General features: G+C 39.6%; 1 protein-coding gene across 1 annotated transcript; it reads left to right on the top strand.

Moving 5' to 3' along the window:
• The first annotated feature begins 8,322 nt into the window (after positions 1 to 8,322).
• LOC148102367 (ribosomal RNA processing protein 36 homolog) lies at positions 8,323 to 17,510 on the top strand. Its single transcript, XM_087842432.1, has 8 exons — positions 8,323 to 8,409; positions 10,540 to 10,887; positions 12,864 to 12,996; positions 13,082 to 13,148; positions 14,555 to 14,659; positions 14,816 to 14,893; positions 16,578 to 16,695; positions 17,048 to 17,510. The coding sequence occupies exons 2-8, from the start codon at positions 10,572 to 10,574 to the stop codon at positions 17,197 to 17,199; spliced, it is 969 nt and encodes a 322-aa protein (XP_087698558.1). The 5' UTR covers positions 8,323 to 8,409; positions 10,540 to 10,571; the 3' UTR covers positions 17,200 to 17,510.
• The last annotated feature ends 1,895 nt before the right edge of the window (positions 17,511 to 19,405 follow it).

Genomic DNA, 19,405 nt, shown 5'->3' on the forward strand with positions numbered 1-19,405 from the left:
GCTTAATACTACCACAACCCCCCACTGCTGTGTGGGATGAAATTAACGATCCATCTACTGTCTGAAAGAGGTCAACAGCTTCGTCTTAACAATGATCAAAATGGAGTCACCTCGTAATCCTGTTATTGACTCGCCAACAATTGAGACGTCACAACAGAAGCAGACAAACACACATGGATACATATAGTTCAGCTTTAATCAACAAAAGAAACGTATTACATAATTTTAGCAAATTAAAAACATTTTAAGCTGTTTTTGTTGCTACTCAGATTACAACTGCAAACATTTTTATTTTATTTTTTTTAATACTGGTGCTGATGTAGATTTCTATGAAAGCACCAATGACTACAAATGTGACAGTTAATAAATCTAAACATTTAACACAGTAGATCACTGATTTAATTAAATCATTTGATTATTATAATTAACTAGACAAATTAGGAAATTCTGTCAAATATTTCTGTAGATCTGAAATCCTGAGATCAGAAGCTCAAAACTGAAGCTAATTTGAAACATTATCAGACGAGACCGGGGAAAACCAAAGGTCAAAGAATATTGGTTTTGATCTCAGCGTGCTTTATTTATAACAGAGTGTTAAATCACAACTAAACTGACTGAAAACACATTTCGCTGTCAATGTGCCGACTGTTTTCATTCACTCATTCAGTATCTGTCCTGTTTCTGCTCAGGGCAACATGCTGACAGCTGCCACACTGCAGGTCACATCCCAAATGTTTTGTAGGCACTGTGGAGGGCTGTAGCCATATGGCTACCAGCATCACATGACATGCCAATATTGGATAAACAATACACACGACCCCATTGTCTAGGACGCTCCCACAGTGAGCAGTATAAACGCAGAATGCTTCCAGACATCTGTTGTTCACATTGTCTTCCTTGACTGACACTGTTTTGTTAGATTATATTGGGAGATGTCCCACCTGCTGACTAATCATCTATAAAGTCATACCTTTTGATAAAGTGTATGTTATGATGCTATTGGTGTCTGTAACCCACCTACCAACTTATAATATTACACTACACACTATTAATAAAATCTACCTACCTAGTAACGCCTGTCATCAGCAGTGTTTAGCATTGTTTGTGCTTATAAACATGCAGTGTGTATATATGTGTACATGTATAGCTGAGCTGAGCTTTCAGCTCAAAGCAGTCTGGCCATTTTCCTCTGACCTCTGGCATCAACAAGGGATATTACACCAGAGGTCTGCTGCTCACTGGATACTTTCTGTTTTTCAGACAGTTTTCTGTCAACCTAAACATAATCCCAGGAGTTTCTGGAAATGCTCAGGCTAGTTTGTCTGGCGCCAACATGCAATGTCACTTAAATCACCTTTCCTCCTTACGCTATCTCTCAGTTTGCACTTCAGCCACTCGTCTTGTCCATGTCTACATACCTAAATAGATCAATGCACTGAGTTGCTGCCATCTGATTAGCTGATTATATACTTATTTAAACACGTTAGCATATTGGCCAACATATATGGTGAAAACCAATTTTCTTACTGATGTCTGTCAGAGGATGTCAACAAGAAGGTGACTTTTCTACATTTGAATGTTTAGCGCAATTTTATACATTGAACATGAAAGAATGGAAGTACTCTCACTGTCAAAATGCTTCTGCCTAAAGATGTAAACAAAGCCAGAGCGGGACGAGTCTGACTTTATCGTCACCTTTGAGACCTGAATATCAGCACCAGGGTGATGCTGCAAACTAACATGAAGGCTACAAATGCTTTAGCGCCTCATCGCCTAAGGAATATTAAATAAAGAGTGTTCCCATATGACCTTGAATCGCGTGTGTGTGTTAGTGAGTGTGCTAGTGTTAATTTCTGGTCACTGTGGCAACAGTTACCAAGCAGCACAATGAGCTCCACTGAGCTCAGCCTGGAAGATTATGAGGATGCAGTTTAATGAATAGGGTGTGCTGCCTTTTTAAAGGCAGCTTTTATGTAACATTTAAGGCTTGCTTCACTATCTTGAATCACAAGAACTGGTCCTTTTATGCTTTTCTGTTTTTTTTTCCCTCTTATATACATATACACAAACATAGTATATGTGTATGCTTTTATAGTGTTGGAGGTTTAAGTAGACAAGGACAAAGTCTTAGATACAAAGGTCAGCAAATGTTCAGGTAATCTCTACAGGCTGCTCTCAATGTTTCACTTTAGACTTTTAAAAAAAATCTGGTTTCTAAATTATATGTATAATAATGTTATTACAGTTCTCCAAAACATTGTAAATCACAAAATGGTCAGATTTAAATATACTGTAATAAATGAAAACATATGCTTGTAAAGAAAACAAAATATTACCAAAAGTATCAGGTTGAACCTTTTATTTTAAACATAATATTATATTCCTTATCTTCTGCTGGAAAATACTGACGTCTCTTTTTCCCCCCATTGCAGTAAGGTTTTCCTGTCTGGTTAACAGATAATCTGATCCTGGTCCTCCACCTGTTTCCTTCTTTTTCTTGCAGTCTGGACGTCAAAGTTAATATGAAAAACGAACAAAAAAAGACTGACAAACGTTTTGTTTTGGGGTTTTTTTGTTTTGTGAGCCACAGTGACTGTCTCAGCAGAAACAATACTGACAACTTCCACTATTTAAAAATAGAGCTCTGTGGTTTTCTTGAACTCTTCTAACTGCAGTGGAAATACTTTCAAATCTCATACTTTTAATTAAGATTTCTCCCACTTATTCTGAAATCATGTTTCAGCAGTGGTAGCGTATTAGCAGTCAGTGGACACCCTGTCTACCTGCAGAGTGGGCCTGTTGTTGATGGAGGCAGTGTACAATGTGGTGTAACGGATCTGGGGCTACTCTTGCTTGTGGGTCTCTATCAGGCTGCCAGAGAAGACGGCGTTAACATGCAAAAGAGCTCAAGTAAAACCAAGTGTTAAAAACAGTGACTGCTGTGTGTTGCATCTTTGCTGTTTCTTTTCACACTTCTCTCATTCCTGACTCTCTGCCCTTGTTTCAGTTGTAAGGGTTCTTAAACAGCGGCTTTCTACTCAGCCTGAGCACTCAAAGCACTCATTCACTGATTCATCCGAGCACTTTTTCTATGCTTAAGTGCTTTCTGTCTAACATTCACATTCCAATGGATGCATCAGTTAGGCTACGTTCACACTGCAGGCAAAAGCGCATCAAATCCGATTTTTCTGACCCTATGCGACCCATATCCGATCATGCTATGACAGTGTGAACGGCACAAATCCGATCTGGGTCCCTTTCGTATGTGGTACTGAATCCGATACATATCCAATGTTTTAGAAAGCGACTGCTGTTTGATGGTCATGTCGCATTAAATCTGTCTTTTACGTCACTGACACAAGACAGACGCCACTTATCAGCGCCGGAGAAGACATCGCGAACCACCAACCAACCTACAGATTGGTTGGTGGTTCCACCTCCTGAGCTACAGCCACCCACTTTGTCAACCAATCAACATTTGTTCATGAACATCCAGAAACCTGTAGTTGCTGTGTTGGAGGACACATTGCTCTGAATGAGAGCATAGAAGCTCCACCCATCTGCTGTTCATTATGTTGTTAATGAGGGCAGCCAATCAAGTAAAGTTGTACAAATCAGCTGACCAGGGGCTCGATTGGTTCCAGCATTCTTGATCCTGTCTGGTCACCATGTTCAGTTATGAGCTAACAGTCACATGAACACATACAACATGTCATTAACATGGAAGCTCTTCACTATGAGTGAAGTCAAACAGTTCAAAATAAACTGTAGGTGGAGCTCCATGAAAACTTAATCATAAATCGTCTTCACCCAGCTGAACATGGATATTTTAAGGAAGTTAACAAAGGTAACGTAGCTTAAGCCACAAGGAGCTCGACAGCCGCAGCGCAAGCCAGCGGTCTAGGTGAGGTTTAAAAAGATCAAAGCAGTTAGAAGAGAAATTATAAAGATGAGTGAACAAGAGAAACAGGTCGATATCCTGCGATCTGCTGAATTTACAGTCAGACTAGAAAATGATGCAAGTACCTGACACTTTGTTCTATACATCTGTTACACCTGCTTTTTGTCGGTAAGGTAAAATATGTCAAAGATGAGTGCACAGAATCTCATTTGCGGTTAATCAATGGTACATTGCACTTTTACAGAGTTCAGTAATATTTGGCATTGATAAAAAATTTATTTTTGTTTTTTGATTTGTTTTTTCAACTTGTCATTTTTATAAAAATAAAGATTATTTTGAAGTGTGAATCAAAAAAGCTACATTTAGCAGCAGCATAGAGTATAATATGTGTCACCTTTACACCTTTATTTAAGACAAGTTGTGAGTAAACTGGTTGTTTTATAAGAGCTTCCTCCAAACAACCTATGTAGAAATAATGAAGTCAAGAGTAGAAGTTACTGTCTATAGAACAATAAATGAGAAGTTCATCTCACCATTTCCTCATTGATAGATTCTGTTTCCTTCAACAGAGTCTATAAAGTTCCTCTTTTGTCTGCCATCCATTAGTGTGCAAACCCCCCCACCCCCCCAATCATTAATGCAGATAACTGTAGCTGAAACACACTTAAATCCAACCAGTCAACGTGTCAGTTATCTGAATTTCAGTGAAATAATGACACTTTGGTGGTTCCCAGACACGGGACACCAGTGAAGAGTGGGACGTCTGACACGTGACAAGTACCAGAACACCACAGCCTGAAATGTCAAACTGTTCAGCAGAAGTAAGACTGAGGATGTAGCATGCACAAACAGGTCTTTTTTTATTCTCATAAACCAGAAGATTACCATCATTCCACATGAAAACAATGGTGTTAATCTATTATTAGTAGATCCACAGCTGGCCTGCTCACATCTGGTTGTGACACTGGTTGGTGCAACAGAGAAGTCTGCTGTGTTTGAGTCACTGCAGACAGACACCAGACAACTTCAAATCCTCTGTGTCACCTGCAGTTGGTCCGTGATGAGAGGAACACGTAATCCCTATTCTGTCTGATTCCACCACACTGGCATCTGTTGTCTAACTGATCCTGTTTCTCTGTTTAAGCTTCCTCACATTGTATTCAGCAGATATCTGCTAGATACAGTGTGAGGAATGGGGTTAAAATGATATACTGTAACAGAGTACTGTAATACATTTAACAGTCATAGTAATGTTACTGATCGAGTTGATTTCAGTTTGTGTTGATCAAGGAGAAAATGTGAGAACACTTTACAATTTCTAAGGAGTGTGAATGTTAAAGTTACTTTAATTTTCATTGCATGACAGGCATGACAGCACTGTGCAAACTGCACCCAACGCAAAGACACAATATCAACACAAAGCAAACCGCTAAGAACAATCATAGCCATGATTTAAAGCTGAACGTTTGCACATTAACACAAATTAAAACTACACCTAATATCTTTATTTTCAAACATAAAAAAATATGTGATTAAATATTAATTGTGTTATATGTAGTATTTATCATTACATTACAAAGTCAGAGGAAGCCAAGTACAACGAAAAAGATTAGTGCGACAAAAAAGTTTAATTTATAAAACATGACGTGTTATTTCGAGACACATTCTTATTTAAAAAATGCTTTAAAGGGATTCCACGAAGATCTCAGTGCGTGGTCCTATAAATTAAATTCGTGATGCAGCTATGTAAGGATGTGTGGTAGAAAGTTGAACTCGGAGTTTCCCCTCAGATGGTGGTGACAGTTGTGCATGAATGGGTCATTAAGGCAGAATGTGATTTTCCACTCACCGGCATCATGTTGGCAGTTCCCCGCTCTGTCGCATCCACTGCAGCTGAAACCATCAAAGCTTACACCGTCAACCTCCTCTGCTGCCCGCCTCTCTCTCTGCGCTTTACTGTCACATCACATCTATATATATTGTTTTAGATTTCACCTCCTGCTCGACCTGTTGCAATGGGTACGGTGGGATGTCCTCTGGAGAAAAAAGGCAGGTCGCTTTCAGAGAGAAGAACTACACGCAGCGTTTCCACACCAGACTGCAGCTCTTGATGATCTGAGCAGAAAACAAAGCGCGGAGAGCCGAGCTGCTGCTCTCCTGCTGCGCTCCTAATCCTACTCAGCTCCCAGCATCTCACTAACGAGGCTTGGTTTTGGACTTACTCGATCATTACACAGGAACAGCACTTCCGGTCAAATCTTTTCAGAATTAAAGCGACTCTTTCTCCAGAGTATGTTTTTAACATGTACATTTTCGATTTCTGGGGATCAGAGATTTAAACCACCGTGATACTAAGTAATACACAGAGTTATGAAAAAATTAAAATTCTAGCAAAAGAAAATAAATAAATAAATAATAGAGCATCAGTGATAAATATTCACTTTGCTCTGAGAAAAGAAATTTACACATAATAATACTAGAGAATACATTTCCAAGAAAATGTTGTTTGAAAGCTGAATGAGTTTGAGTTGACTTGTTGTAATTGTTAAATTATATGGGACATTTAAGTGCAGAAGTGTTAAAAAAGATGGAGAGTTGTTCAGTTCAATTCATTTTTTTATATAGCACCAAGTCACAACAACAGTCACCTCAAGGCACTTTATATCGGAAGGTAGACCCCACAATAATACATACAGAGAAAAAAACAACAACAATCATATGACCCCCTATGAGTAAGCACTTTGGCGACAGTGGGAAGGAAAAACTCCCTTTTAACAGGAAGAAACCTCCAGCAGAACCAGGCTCAGGGAGGGGCGGGGCCATCTGCTGCGACCGGTTGGGGTGAGAGAAGGAAGACAGGATAAAGACATGCTGTGGAAGAGAGACAGAGGTTAATAACAAGAGTGATTCAGCAGAGAGGTCTATGCTAATGAGTTGTGCTAATGTTGGATTTGATTTTTTTTTATTTTTGGAGGGTGGGTGGAAAAACTCACACTACACTAGACAGCACACTACTAAATAGAAAAAAGAAATGGCAGAAAAGAATAACAGCATACAATATTAGCCTACAAATCAAGCACAATAATAATAATACAGAAAAATACAGGAAGAAATGAGAATTGAAAAGATGAATACAAATTGAATCGTTCAGTGTCTTGGTTCAAGGTTCGTGGTCCGAATCCATCATCTGGCCAGTGTGGAGTTTGCATATTCCTTACGTGGGCTCTCTCTGCACTGGATTAGGTTAACTGGGAATCTAAATTGTCCATGAGTGAGTGTGAAAGGTTCTCTGTCTCTCTGTGTTACAGAGAAACAGGCTAATCAGGGGATTTTGTTTTAATCTTTCATGAATGAACTGGAACCTGAGGTGATGGACAAATACATACATACAACGCTCTAATTAACTCTGTCTGCTTTAAGTTACCTCACACATGAGAAAATTGGAGTCCATTAGACAGATATGACTTAAACCACTGTGCCACAGTACCTTTAATATCTATGACATGTTCTAACAACTGTAATAAAAAGTGTGGTCAACAGTGTCAAACACTACACTGTCTAGCAGTACAGAGGTAAGTCTACTGTCTGAGGCCACATTTGTAACCTTCATTAATGCTGTTTGTGTACAGTGAATTCTGAATCGATTCAGTTTTATTTATATATCACGAAATTGCAACAACAGTCACCACAAGGTGCTTTATACTGTGAGGTAAAGACTACAATAATAGAGGAAAAACTCCAACAATCAAATGACCTCCTCTGAGCTCCTCTTGGTGACAGTGAAAAGGATAACTCCCTTTTAAATGGAAGAAGCCTCCAGCAGAACCAGACACATTGATGGTTTGGTGGAAGTTATTATTGAAGTTAACACAGAAAGATTGGAGAGAGAATCTAAACGAATATCAGCTGTACATAATGATCTGTGGGGTGGTTGGAAATGTTTTTCCTCTAATGGTGAAAATTTAATTTGTTAATACAATTTCATTTATTTTTTAAAGAAACTTGCTAATTCATTAGTAGGTAAGGTTAAAGGAAGGCTTGGCTCAGTAGACATGTGACTCTCTGTTAGCCTGGCAAGAACCCTGAGTTTAACCTGGGTTATTCTTATTTTCTTCAGGCAGTAATGAATATTAAATGTCCTAGTTTTATGATTATTTTTTCTTTGTTTGTTTGTTTTCCATTTTATTTTGGAGCCAAGAGTGGCCGAATTTGGAGCATGAGTTGAGCATGTGCCAGAAACATTTATTTTATCATGAGTTACAATTATCATGAGCTTAACACGGGTTAAATTTAGCTCTTATTTTCCTTTAACACAATTGGTGTCCTGGGCAGTAATTATATCAAACACTGAAGGTTGGTGTTTTTCGTAACAAAAATTCTCAGTGAAACTTTTAATTTGAAACAGGAAGTGTTTTGTTTAGCTTCCTGGAGTGATGGGGGTACGCTATAGCGACACACGTGTGTTTGGAACTTAGGAAAAGACGACTTAACAGCGGCTCTATATCCAGGTGTGTTGACGTTTATTTTATACGACATACAGGAAAGAGCAGACTTAATAAGCTTGATTGGTGACGTTTTCGTTTGTTTCCCCATGTACTAACTGTTAATCCTGCTTGTGAATGTTACACCTAACAAGCCTCCTGAAAGTAAACACTGAACACGAGATGACGCCATTTCCGTGGGTAAAATACCGATGACTGTCCTGAGAATTATTATTGTTGCTCCATATAACCCGAATCAGAGTTCAGCTCTCATCAAAGCCGAATAAATCTGCCGTAAAGTCCTCATTCATGTGTTAGACAAGCTAATGCGAATACAGTTCACAAGATACATTATGTATGCGATTCCCCATGCAGTTATTTGCTCTGTTAGGTAACCGTAGTCCTTATGAACCAGTGAAAACTTACATTTTAGTCTTCGGAAAGATTTGCTAGGATTAATAGAAAGTACTGATATTAATATTCGTTAGTTTTCAAGATCACATTTTCATCCAGCGGCATCGATCATTAGCTAGCACCGAGTTGCTAGTTGCTATATGGTGTGTGGTTATTTCCGTCAATCTGCGCTTTTAAAGTTATGCATCTTGAAAGTACAAAAACCCCAAAGAACTGGAAAAATTTAAGAGACATTTCAGGAGCGCCCACGTTGATGTCAGGTCAGGTTTTAATAAAAAGAAAATCCACTTGTGCCAATGGAGACAGGAGAAGCGTATTTATTAGATGTGTAACACATCTGATGCAAGATGGCGCACAGACCGGTGTTGTGCCAAAAAGCGATTTTCAATGTTTCCGTGTATTTTTTTTTTTTGTGTAATATCCTTACGTATGTCGGTAAACAGCGTTTATAAGGGGGTTATATATAGAATTAAAAAAATATCTGTTGTTTCATGTATCTTTACAACTCTGTGTTATTGTACTTACATTATAACCAATCCTTTATCCCCACTTAAAATATTTTTACAGAACTATTGTAATATTTGCTGCCATTTCTGCTGTCCTACTGGCCAACTTACTCTTACACACATTTGTATGTTAATGAGGTTTTTTTTAAACTGCATAATTAAAGGTTATATAAAAGTCACGGCCAAAAACTGATTGAGGCTTCTACCTTGTTACACGAATGTTGTTTGTGGCTCAAGATGACTTTATGTCATCCATGAGGGATGCATTTGACATATGTTTCACATATTATAGCCCAACAAGTTACTTATAGCAGTTTAAATACGAGCAATCAGTTTTTGGCAAATACTGGAAATCAGTTTTTGGCAGACACTAGTACCTGCCTGCTCAGTGCGCTTGGCGGAAAGCGTCATTAGAAAGATTGGAACTCTTAGGCTACGTTCACACTGCAGGTCTTAATGCTCAATTCTGATTTTTTGATAGAATCCAATTTTTCCGTCTGCTTGTTCACACTACAGATAAAATGTGACAGCAAACACGCTCTAGTGTGAACGTTCAAAGCGGCCCGCATGCGCAAAAGAAGACGTCACACACAACGCGCTCTGTTTAGACCCAGACCGAACAGTATTGTTTGACTGATGGCCCTTAATATAAAGACTTGTTTCGGACTTTACATTTCCCAATTTTTGCTTTAAGTTGTAAAGTTATTTTGTTATTTACATTTGGCCTAATAATGATCCTTATTGCTGTTTTAGAGGAGCGGTGCTTCAAGGATAGTTGCAGATTTCTGTCAGAATCTGCAGATTATACAGAACAAATAAAATGTTCACGTTTCTCCAACGTTGTCTTCCCAGCAGTTTCACTGGATGGCCAGGAAGTGTTCGCGATGTCTTCTCCGGCACTGATAATTGGCGTCTGTCTTGTGTCGGTGATGTAAAAGACGGATTTAATGCGACCTGACCATTCAAACAGCAGTCGCTTTCTAAAACATCAGATATGTATCGGATTCAGTACCACATACGAAAGTGACCCAGATCGGATTTGAAAATATCGGATTTGTGCCGTTCACACTGTCACACCAAGATCGGATATGGGTCGCATAGGGTCAAAAAAGTCGGATTTGATGCGCTTTCGCCTGCAGTGTGAACGTAGCCTAAGAACGCTTTTTTCTTTGTAGGGTTGAATAATTACGACAAACTCAGCACCACGTAAAATTGTTCATATTTGTTTTATTTCCAGTCTCTGCGTCTACTACAACCTCATAAACAAAGATGATGAAGAAGCAGAAACAGCTGCCGAGCTCAAAGAAGAAAGGGTTAGAAAGCAGCAGCGACGGGGAGTCGTCTGATGTGGAGAGGAACTTTGCACTGATTACTGAGAGAAAAGGGACTGAGGAGGAAGATCAGTGCTACAAAATAGGAGAGGAAAAGACTGATGAAGATGAGGAACGATCAGATAGCAGCGATGAGATGGAATCTGATAATGATGAAGAACAAGAGGGAGATGAAGAGGATGGTAACAGTGATGATGACCCAGAAGATGCTGGTGGCAGCAATGAAGTCCAAACAAAAGAAGACATCAGAAAGGGTGAGTGTGTCTGCAGCTCAAGAATATGAACGATGTCAAACTGGTGAAGCGTGACCTGCAGGTTACATCTGCCATTTTTAAAGTGGGTATAAATGTCGTAGCAGGACAGCTAGTTAAGTTTGGGTGGTGCAGCTAGAATTACAACCACGTTACCTTTAAGTGCTGACGTAAGCCCTGTTTGTGCGATTGGCCACAAAACTGTTTGTATGTATGTTGTTTGTATAGAGGATATTATTCTGTTCAGTTAGGAAGTGTAAACTAGGGCTGTGCGATATGACCAAAGTCTCATATCCCGATATAAGAATTCCATCGTCCCGGTAACGATATAAATCACAAAAATGTAACATTTTCTGTAAATTCTGTGAATCTCGACCTGGCGGCTCTTTTTTACTTCTCATCCGTAAATAATCTGCTCTTTCACGTGATTCGGTTTATTTTGAAAAGTCTCAACAGGATCTTGAGCTTTATTGTGAAAGGTTCATGTGGAACATAAACAAGCGGACACGCAATGGTGTTACCGTCATTGTTGCTAACGACAACGCATAAAAACAGGCGCTTGTCCGTCCGTAGTGTGGTTATATTATATATAAGAGAAAGAGAGAACTTAATTTAAATGAATATAGCCACTACAGTGACATCAAAACGATGAAAAAATATTGCTGTAAACAGTTTATTTTGCGACACCACGAAACAAACGATAGCGTAAAATGAAACATAGACGTTTTTATATTGTTATCCGATATATATCGTTATATCGAACAGCCCTAGTGTAAACCATTGTGACTTTTTTAACATCCATTTGTTGTTGTTATTTTGTTTGTTTTTTTAGCCACCTACAATCTGAGCATGCTTTCAGTGCAGGCGAATTACCTAGCAAACACAGTGCTTTTCGTCTTGTGTTCTCACTGGCCACCACCTGTTGTGGTGCTCCTCATTTAACTGCCCTGACAAATAGGATTTTGACCAGCATAGGGTTCCCACTAGGGCTGCACGATTTTGCATAAAATGAGAATCACGATTTTTTTGCTTAGAATTGAGATCACGATTCTCTCATGATTTTCTTTTCCAGTATAAATATTTATTGCACTTATTAACTGCACATCAACTTCGTAACAGTTGAGACTGAACATAAAAACAATAAATAAACAAAAACAATAAATGTCTCACGTTTTGTCGTTGCCGCAAAATGTTGTACTGCTTGAAATTCTGTCTCCACCGTTGCTCGACACTGCGTGTATAGAGCAGGTAGTGCAACAATAGAAAAATAGTTGCAGGACGGCACTGTGTAGCGTTTGTCTAGGGTGTTGATCATTTTCCTAAATCCCTCGTTTTGCACAGTGTTGATGGAGCCATATCTTTGGTCAGGTGATAAGTGATAGCCTCCGTAATTTCTTTGTGCCTGCGGGAGTTCGACGGGTATAGGGAAGCGCTGTATAAGGTTCCCGTTATTGATGTTTCTCCTGTCACTTTCTCGTCATCCCTGACGTGCTCTCCGTTGTTTTTTCCCTGCCAATTTTAGCAGCCAGCTGCTGTATCACGTGGTATAAGGCTCCGCCCTTGTCATTTGTTGAGCAGGAAGAGTGAGCGCTTGTTTTCATGCAGATTACGTCCCGGATCAAAATGCGGTACAATCGTCGTCTTTTTTTTTTGTTTTAAATTATTGTCATTTGGAAATGAGATCACACATAAGTATGAATTGAGATCACGATTTTCTAACGATTAATCGTGCAGCCCTAGTTCCCACCCTCATTTTCAAGTACATTTCATGACAGACACACAAACACAGATTGTTGATTTGTGTTTCTGTGCGTTTTCATATTTTTGTCTTCCAGCTGCTCTACAGTTTTTGGTTTTTTTTCAAGATTTTCCCCCTTTGTTTGTTTTTCCCCCCACAAACCCAATATAGTGCTGAATGTATAATTGCGTGTGATAACTAATTGCAGTGTCTCCCCTTCTGTCTTCTTCAACCCTCCCAGAGCTGTCCAACATGTCATTTGAGAACATTGTAAAACTGCAGAACCAGGTGGGAACCAAAGTTTACAACACGGTCGCCTATGGCAGCAACAGGAGTCACGAGTCCAGCAAGAAGAAACGACTAAACAAGAACAGGTGAACGTTCTCAGCCTGCTCAGACAACTGTTAGACTTTCCTCATCTGAATCCTGCAGGGCTTTACGGTCTGCTTGTGATTTCAGGCCAGTGGAACTCTCAGCCAAGAAACCAGCACCATTCCTCCGACAGGTCATCCCCGTCAAGAAACCAGTGAGTGGAGAAAATCTCCAGTGTTGAGTTCAATGCACAAGCACTCATGTATATACAGATGGTTAGGGCTGCCACGATTAGTCGACTAGTCATGATTACGTCGACTATCAAAATCGTCGACGACTAATTTAATAGTCGACGCGTCGTTTGAAGCTTTGTAAGATCACAAAAGACGCAGGAATAAGTAGCAGGATTTAAGAGTGTAATAACGGACTGAAACAGAAGATGGCAGCACTGCATGTACAAGGATGCCAGCTGCCGTTAAACCCTGAAGAAGAAGAAGCTCTGTCCCAGAATTCATAGCGCAGCCCAGCTCAGTTTCCAACAATGGCGGCAGCTAGTTAGTTTTAATATTACTCTTATTATTCTTTCTGGGTCACAAAATACACGTTTAACATATTTTCAGACGAGAATGTAGCTGTGTAAACCTCAAATATCTGCTCAGTTTATCAAGACACCACATATTTTCAAAAGCGCTCCGACGTTTTCGGAGACGTCTGTTACCCACTAGCTCGTTAGCTAGCCGGGGGCAAAGCTCACTAGAGCCGTGAGAACACCGGACTCCCGGCAAATCGTTTTCAAACCCACCGCCATCTTTTGCTACTCAGGTTAAACATGATATAGAAGTCACTTAGATAACTTAAAAATGTTATTGTTTGGCTTTTTTTAGTATTTTATTTGTTCCTGAGTAAATCGGTTTGGCTGAGATTAAAGTTATAGTTTTTACACAGCTGAATAAACGTCAAGCAGACAGCTGATTATCAGAAGTGTGAGATGCTCGAGAATTTACTCCGGTGTCCTGTTATATTTTAGATAGCAAGGAGCAGACGGCTGAGTTTATTAAACTTCACCGAAACAATCTGCAAATTTCATTAAAATTTAATAAACTGTCATCTTGTCTTTATTTTTAGTTAGCACAGACCTGAAACACTTAACCTCCTAAGACCCGAACTCTTCCTGAACATGCATTTTTAATTTCTCTTTGATATTTGGGCATATTGGGGCCTGATGAATGTAAAAACAAAGAATTACCAGATTATTTTTTACCTTATTTTTGTTTCTAAGAAAAATTAGAGCCACAAATGAGGATATTCATTTAAAATTTTGATAGAACAGAGGCAGTATAATGTCCTCGTAAGTGGATATCAGGCCCTTGTAGAGCAAAATTGAGTATTTTGGTCTAAATAACCCAAAATGTGATGTCCACATATGTGGACGGCAGGTCCTAGGAGGTTAAAGCTGTAAGCTAATGATAGTTATATAAGAGCAGATGCTGCTGGTGCAATAAGCTGTACGTTTTACGTCCAATGGATGATGATCTGATTAGTCGACTAATCGCAAAAATAATCGTTTGTGGCAGCCCTACAGATGGTATATACAGATTTGTTTCTTGTTCTGTCCTCCAGACGCTGAGAGATCCTCGATTTGATGACTTGTCTGGAGAATACAAACCAGAGATCTTTGAGAAGACATATAAGTTCATTAATGACATCCGACACAAAGAGAAGGAGGTGAGAAAATGAACGACAATGTGCTGAATGTAAAGAGAAACAAAAAAGACATTTTTAACTGTAGGCTGAAAAATCTAAGATGATAACAGTTGTAAAACATGTTTGTTTCAGTTGGTGTGAGAAGAGTAACAGTGGCACCATTTTCGTTATTTGCAGATTGTTCAGAAAAAGCTGAAGAGAATAAAGAAAAACAGCCAGAAGAAGGAGAAACTGCAGTTCCTTCTGAAGAGGATGGTGAGTCTTTGCTGCCTTTCATTCACTTTTAATTATTCAGTTTGTTCGTTTTTATCAAGAAAAACTAGAAACGCATTAATAGTTTTACAATTTAAGCATCTTCCTTGAAAACCATTTCAGTTTGTTGGTTTATGAAATCATAGAAGAGAATAGAGTAGAATAGATCTTTATTGTCACTGTTACAAGAGCAGTGACACACAGTTTGGCTTCTCTCCGTTAGCAGCGTGTAGAATAAGAAAAAAAGAGAAGCCAAAAAATAGCCTTATAGAGCTAACGACACACAGGGAATATACATCGTAACATAAGTTTCTGCCAGATATATACACGTTGTATACAAGTTATATGTACCATGCAGAGGAGCAGGTGCAATATAAGGAGCGTGCATCATCAACCTCTTGTTGCTACAGACCTCTTAAAGGGCTGCACCAGCAACCAATCTATTGCTTGTAGTTGGCAAACAGCATTTTCAGCAGTATGTGTAAAAGTACTTTGCAATTTAAAAAAATAAAAACAAAACCGCTGCAGCAGTAACCGTGGTTACTAACTGCCACACGCAAGCGAGAGCACATTTCTCCCACACTGGCGTCCTTACACTGGCTGTCAGTTAGTTTTCGAATTGATTTTAAGATTTTATTCATTTTTGCATGTTGCAGAGGTTAGCACCCTCATACTCCTGCAAGATCACTGTGTGCAGATCAAATGCTCCTAGCTGCCCTGAGGTCAAGATTAAAGCACAGAGGAGACCTCTGTTTGCTGTGACGGCTCCTAAATCGTGGAACAAACGTCCCCTTCATTTCAAGACCTCCTCGACATTGGACACTTTCAAAACCTGAAATCTGAAAACCCACTTTTATTCCTTGCCTTTTAACTCAGAGTGAGTTTGCATTACTTTGGTCTTATTTCTTACCCAGATCTTGGTAAATGGTCTGCATTTGTATAGCGCTTTTACTTGGTCCTAAGGACCCCAAAGCGCTTTAGACTATACACAATCATCCACCCATTCACACACTGGTGATGGCAGCTACATTGTAGCCACAGCCGCCCTGGGGCAGACTGACAGAGGCGAGGCTGCCGGACACTGGCGCCACCACCTCTGACCACCACCAGTAGGCAACGGGTGAAGTGTCTTGCCCAAGGACACAACGACCGAAACTGTCGGAGCCGGGGCTCAAACCTTCCGATTACAAGACGAACGCCCAACTCTTGAGCCACGATCGCCCACAGATCTTCTCATTTTATTCTTCTTCCTTAAATTTGTATCATGTCTTCCTATGTTTTATCTCTTTTGTCTTAAATGTACAGCACCTTGGTCAACAGTTGTTGTTTCAAATGTGCTATATAAATAAATTTGACTTTACATGTTATAGTAATGCATTGCATGAGGTCATCAAACATCAAATTGGCAGTGCAGCATCAATATTCTGTTTGATATTCAGTTCTCCAGGCTCTCTTTCAAAGGTTTTCTTTAAACATTTGCTGCTTTTTTCAGTGATTTTCACTCCAGTCTGTGTAACTGGCGATTTTCAGGGGTGTGTTTTTTGTTCTTTGTATAGGTTATAGTGTGTGTGTGTGTGTGTGTGTGTGTGTGTGTGTGCGGCAGCAGCAACATTAATGGAAACAATTACAATTACTTTGCATGGTTCTATTCGGAGGTCTTTTTAATGTCAATTTTGACTTTGTGCAGGAAAACCAAGACCAAGCAAGGAAGAGCAAAGAGCAGCAGAGAGAGAGAGAGCTGCAGTTCAAGAGACAGCAGAGAGAGAGAGCCAGCGAGGGTGGAAAACCATTCTTCTTCAAGAAATGTAAGAAGATCATCAATAGATCTCGGAATGCTTATTTTCAATGTGACATCTATTGATTCACTATTTGGCCCCAGCGCTCCAAAATGACATCTTCAGTTCCTGATGCAGTCCTTCCCATTTATTCACACTTGGGACTGACATTAGGAATACACTGACCTGTGGTCCCAACTGTGACTTAGACTATTTCCTTATGGATTATTAAAGTATTCTGATTCTGATTTAAGATGGTCATGAAAAAAAGAAACGTTGATATGATTTTTTTTTTAAATTTCTGTAAAAAATAAACAGTGACAGTATCTGTGAAGGTAGTGGAAGTTTTAATAACTGTTCTTTCAATTATTCTTGCTTCTAGCTGACATGAAAAAGCTGCAGCTGGCTGAAAAATACCAAGAGCTGAAGAAGAGCAGCAAACTGGACAACTTCCTGAGCAAGAAGAGGAAGAGGAACGCCATGAAGGACCGCAGAAAGCTGCCCAAACAGCTGCAGAGCAAGAAGGCCGTCTAAGGCGTCAAGTGTCATTAAAAACTGTCAAATCATTTAAAAGATTCTTCTGATAGAAAACCCTTCATGCATCAGTCTGGCAGGCATCCTCAGGGCCTAAACAAGCTGGAGCTGAGCGTCTCAGCTGGCGAAGCTGCTGGGGACTCTGACTCAGTCGCTATGATTTGATGCTTTCAGTGCATTTATGTTCAGATATCTGAACTTTCTTTCATCCATTGATACTTGAGCTATCAAACGCAGGACATTGTATCATTGTGTCAAATCTATAAAACACGTACTTGTTAATAATCAATAAAGTGATGTATTTAAGTGTCTTTGATCTTCATTTGTACATGGTTTAGTAGAAAGTGCTTTTTAACATGAACAATGTCCTTTTCCTGCACTCTAATAGCCTTTTCTATGCAGTGAAAATATCATGCATTACTTGCAGTACCCATTGACTTCAGAATTCTTAAAACAACTGTATTTTATATGTGAGTACAGTAGGTCGTATATGTTCTGAGTAGGGTTAACCGTTTGGCTAGATACTCATTTGCAATGATGCCAACTCTGCTTCCAGCTGCCAAACAAGTTGGCAGGACACTGGTGCACACAGTTAGGCAAAAAGCCCCTCCCCCTCCCATAATAATTGCTGAACACATGAACAATAGTGGGAAAAACTTGGTGAAGCATCTTACTAACTGACATCCTCGTGAAGCCCGGTTTCAACAACATTGAAATACTGACCTGTTTAAATGTGAACCTGTCCAAGGCACACGCTAATGTTAGTCACTGTTTGTAGCCCATACTGGCTATCTCTTATTAAGCTAGTGGCTGGTGGCTAATAAAATGGTAACACTTGGAGCTAGTTATCAGTTCCTCTCATCTGTATTTAGATGATATTAATTTGATGCAGAAAGTTATTTGTGTCTAGAAAGTGTTTCTGTTATGGTCGGTGATTGAAAATTTACACTGTTATACAAGCTGCACACTGACTACTTTGCATTTGATCAAAGTGTCATTTTCAGTGTTGTCCAATGAAAAGATATAAAAACAAATATTTACAAAAATGTGAGGGGTGTACTCACTGAGATGCTGTGTAATTCAAAACCATTAGATTTTTTTGCTTTTCATACAATACCAGGAGAACCTTTGGATGTGACAGTTGTGACAATTATCTGACCTTATTTTAGATCAAATGAACAGAATTCACATTCCCAGAACTATGATTACATTTTGTTTTGGGGGGTAAAATAGTCAGATTTTTCATCCCTAACCTTCTTTTGTAAATTTCACACACAAAGGTCAGTACTACAGGCAGAAACATGGCTGTGCCATGGGTTCCCCAGTTTCACCCACTGTGGCCAAACTGTAATGGAAGAAATGGAAAAGAGGGCTTGGTTATCCTACCCTGGAACACCAGCAAGCTATTGGTTCAGGTATATGGATGGGTGAAAATCAAATGTTAGAACATACCACAATTCACTGATCACATTAACTTGGTCCACCAGGGAGGATGTGAAAAATGACAGGTTAGCCTTCTTAGACTCTGAGATTTCCATCAGTAATGGAGGACATCTGAAAGCTGATGTGTACCAGAAACCTACGCATACGGATCAATTCAATTCAATTCAATTTTATTTATATAGCGCCAAATCACAACAAAAGTCGCCTCAAGGCGCTTCATAGATACAGAGAAAAACCCAACAATCATATGACCCCCTATGAGCAAGCACTTTGGCGACAGTGGGAAGGAAAAACTCCCTTTTAACAGGAAGAAACCTCCAGCAGAACCAGGCTCAGGGAGGGGCGGGGCCATCTGCTGCGACTGGTTGGGGTGAGAGAAGGAAAACAGGATAAAAGACATGCTGTGGAATCAGTATTTAAGGTTTGACTCTCATCATCCACAGGAGCATAAACTGGGTGTCATCAGGACGCTACAACACAGAGCGAACACATCCCAACAGACACAGCGGCCAGGGAAGCAGAAGAACATCACATCAAGAAGGCCCTGATTAAATGTAGCTATCCCAGCTGGACTTTTGTCAAAGCTGGGAAGGCTCCTAAAGAAAGCTCCAGCCGATCCAGAAAAAAAGGACAACTGCTGCCTAAGCGAAAACCCTTAGTGATCCCTTATGTCTCATAAGTATCGGAACAGCTGAGACCCATTTTCTGTGTCTCTGCGGCTTTTAAACCCCAAAACACGCTGCGCCAAAGATCGGGTCCCTCC

The sequence above is a fragment of the Neolamprologus brichardi genome, chromosome 6, assembly GCF_056152115.1.
Source record: "Neolamprologus brichardi isolate AB-2024 chromosome 6, ASM5615211v1, whole genome shotgun sequence".
Classification (NCBI taxonomy): Eukaryota; Metazoa; Chordata; class Actinopteri; order Cichliformes; family Cichlidae; genus Neolamprologus; species Neolamprologus brichardi.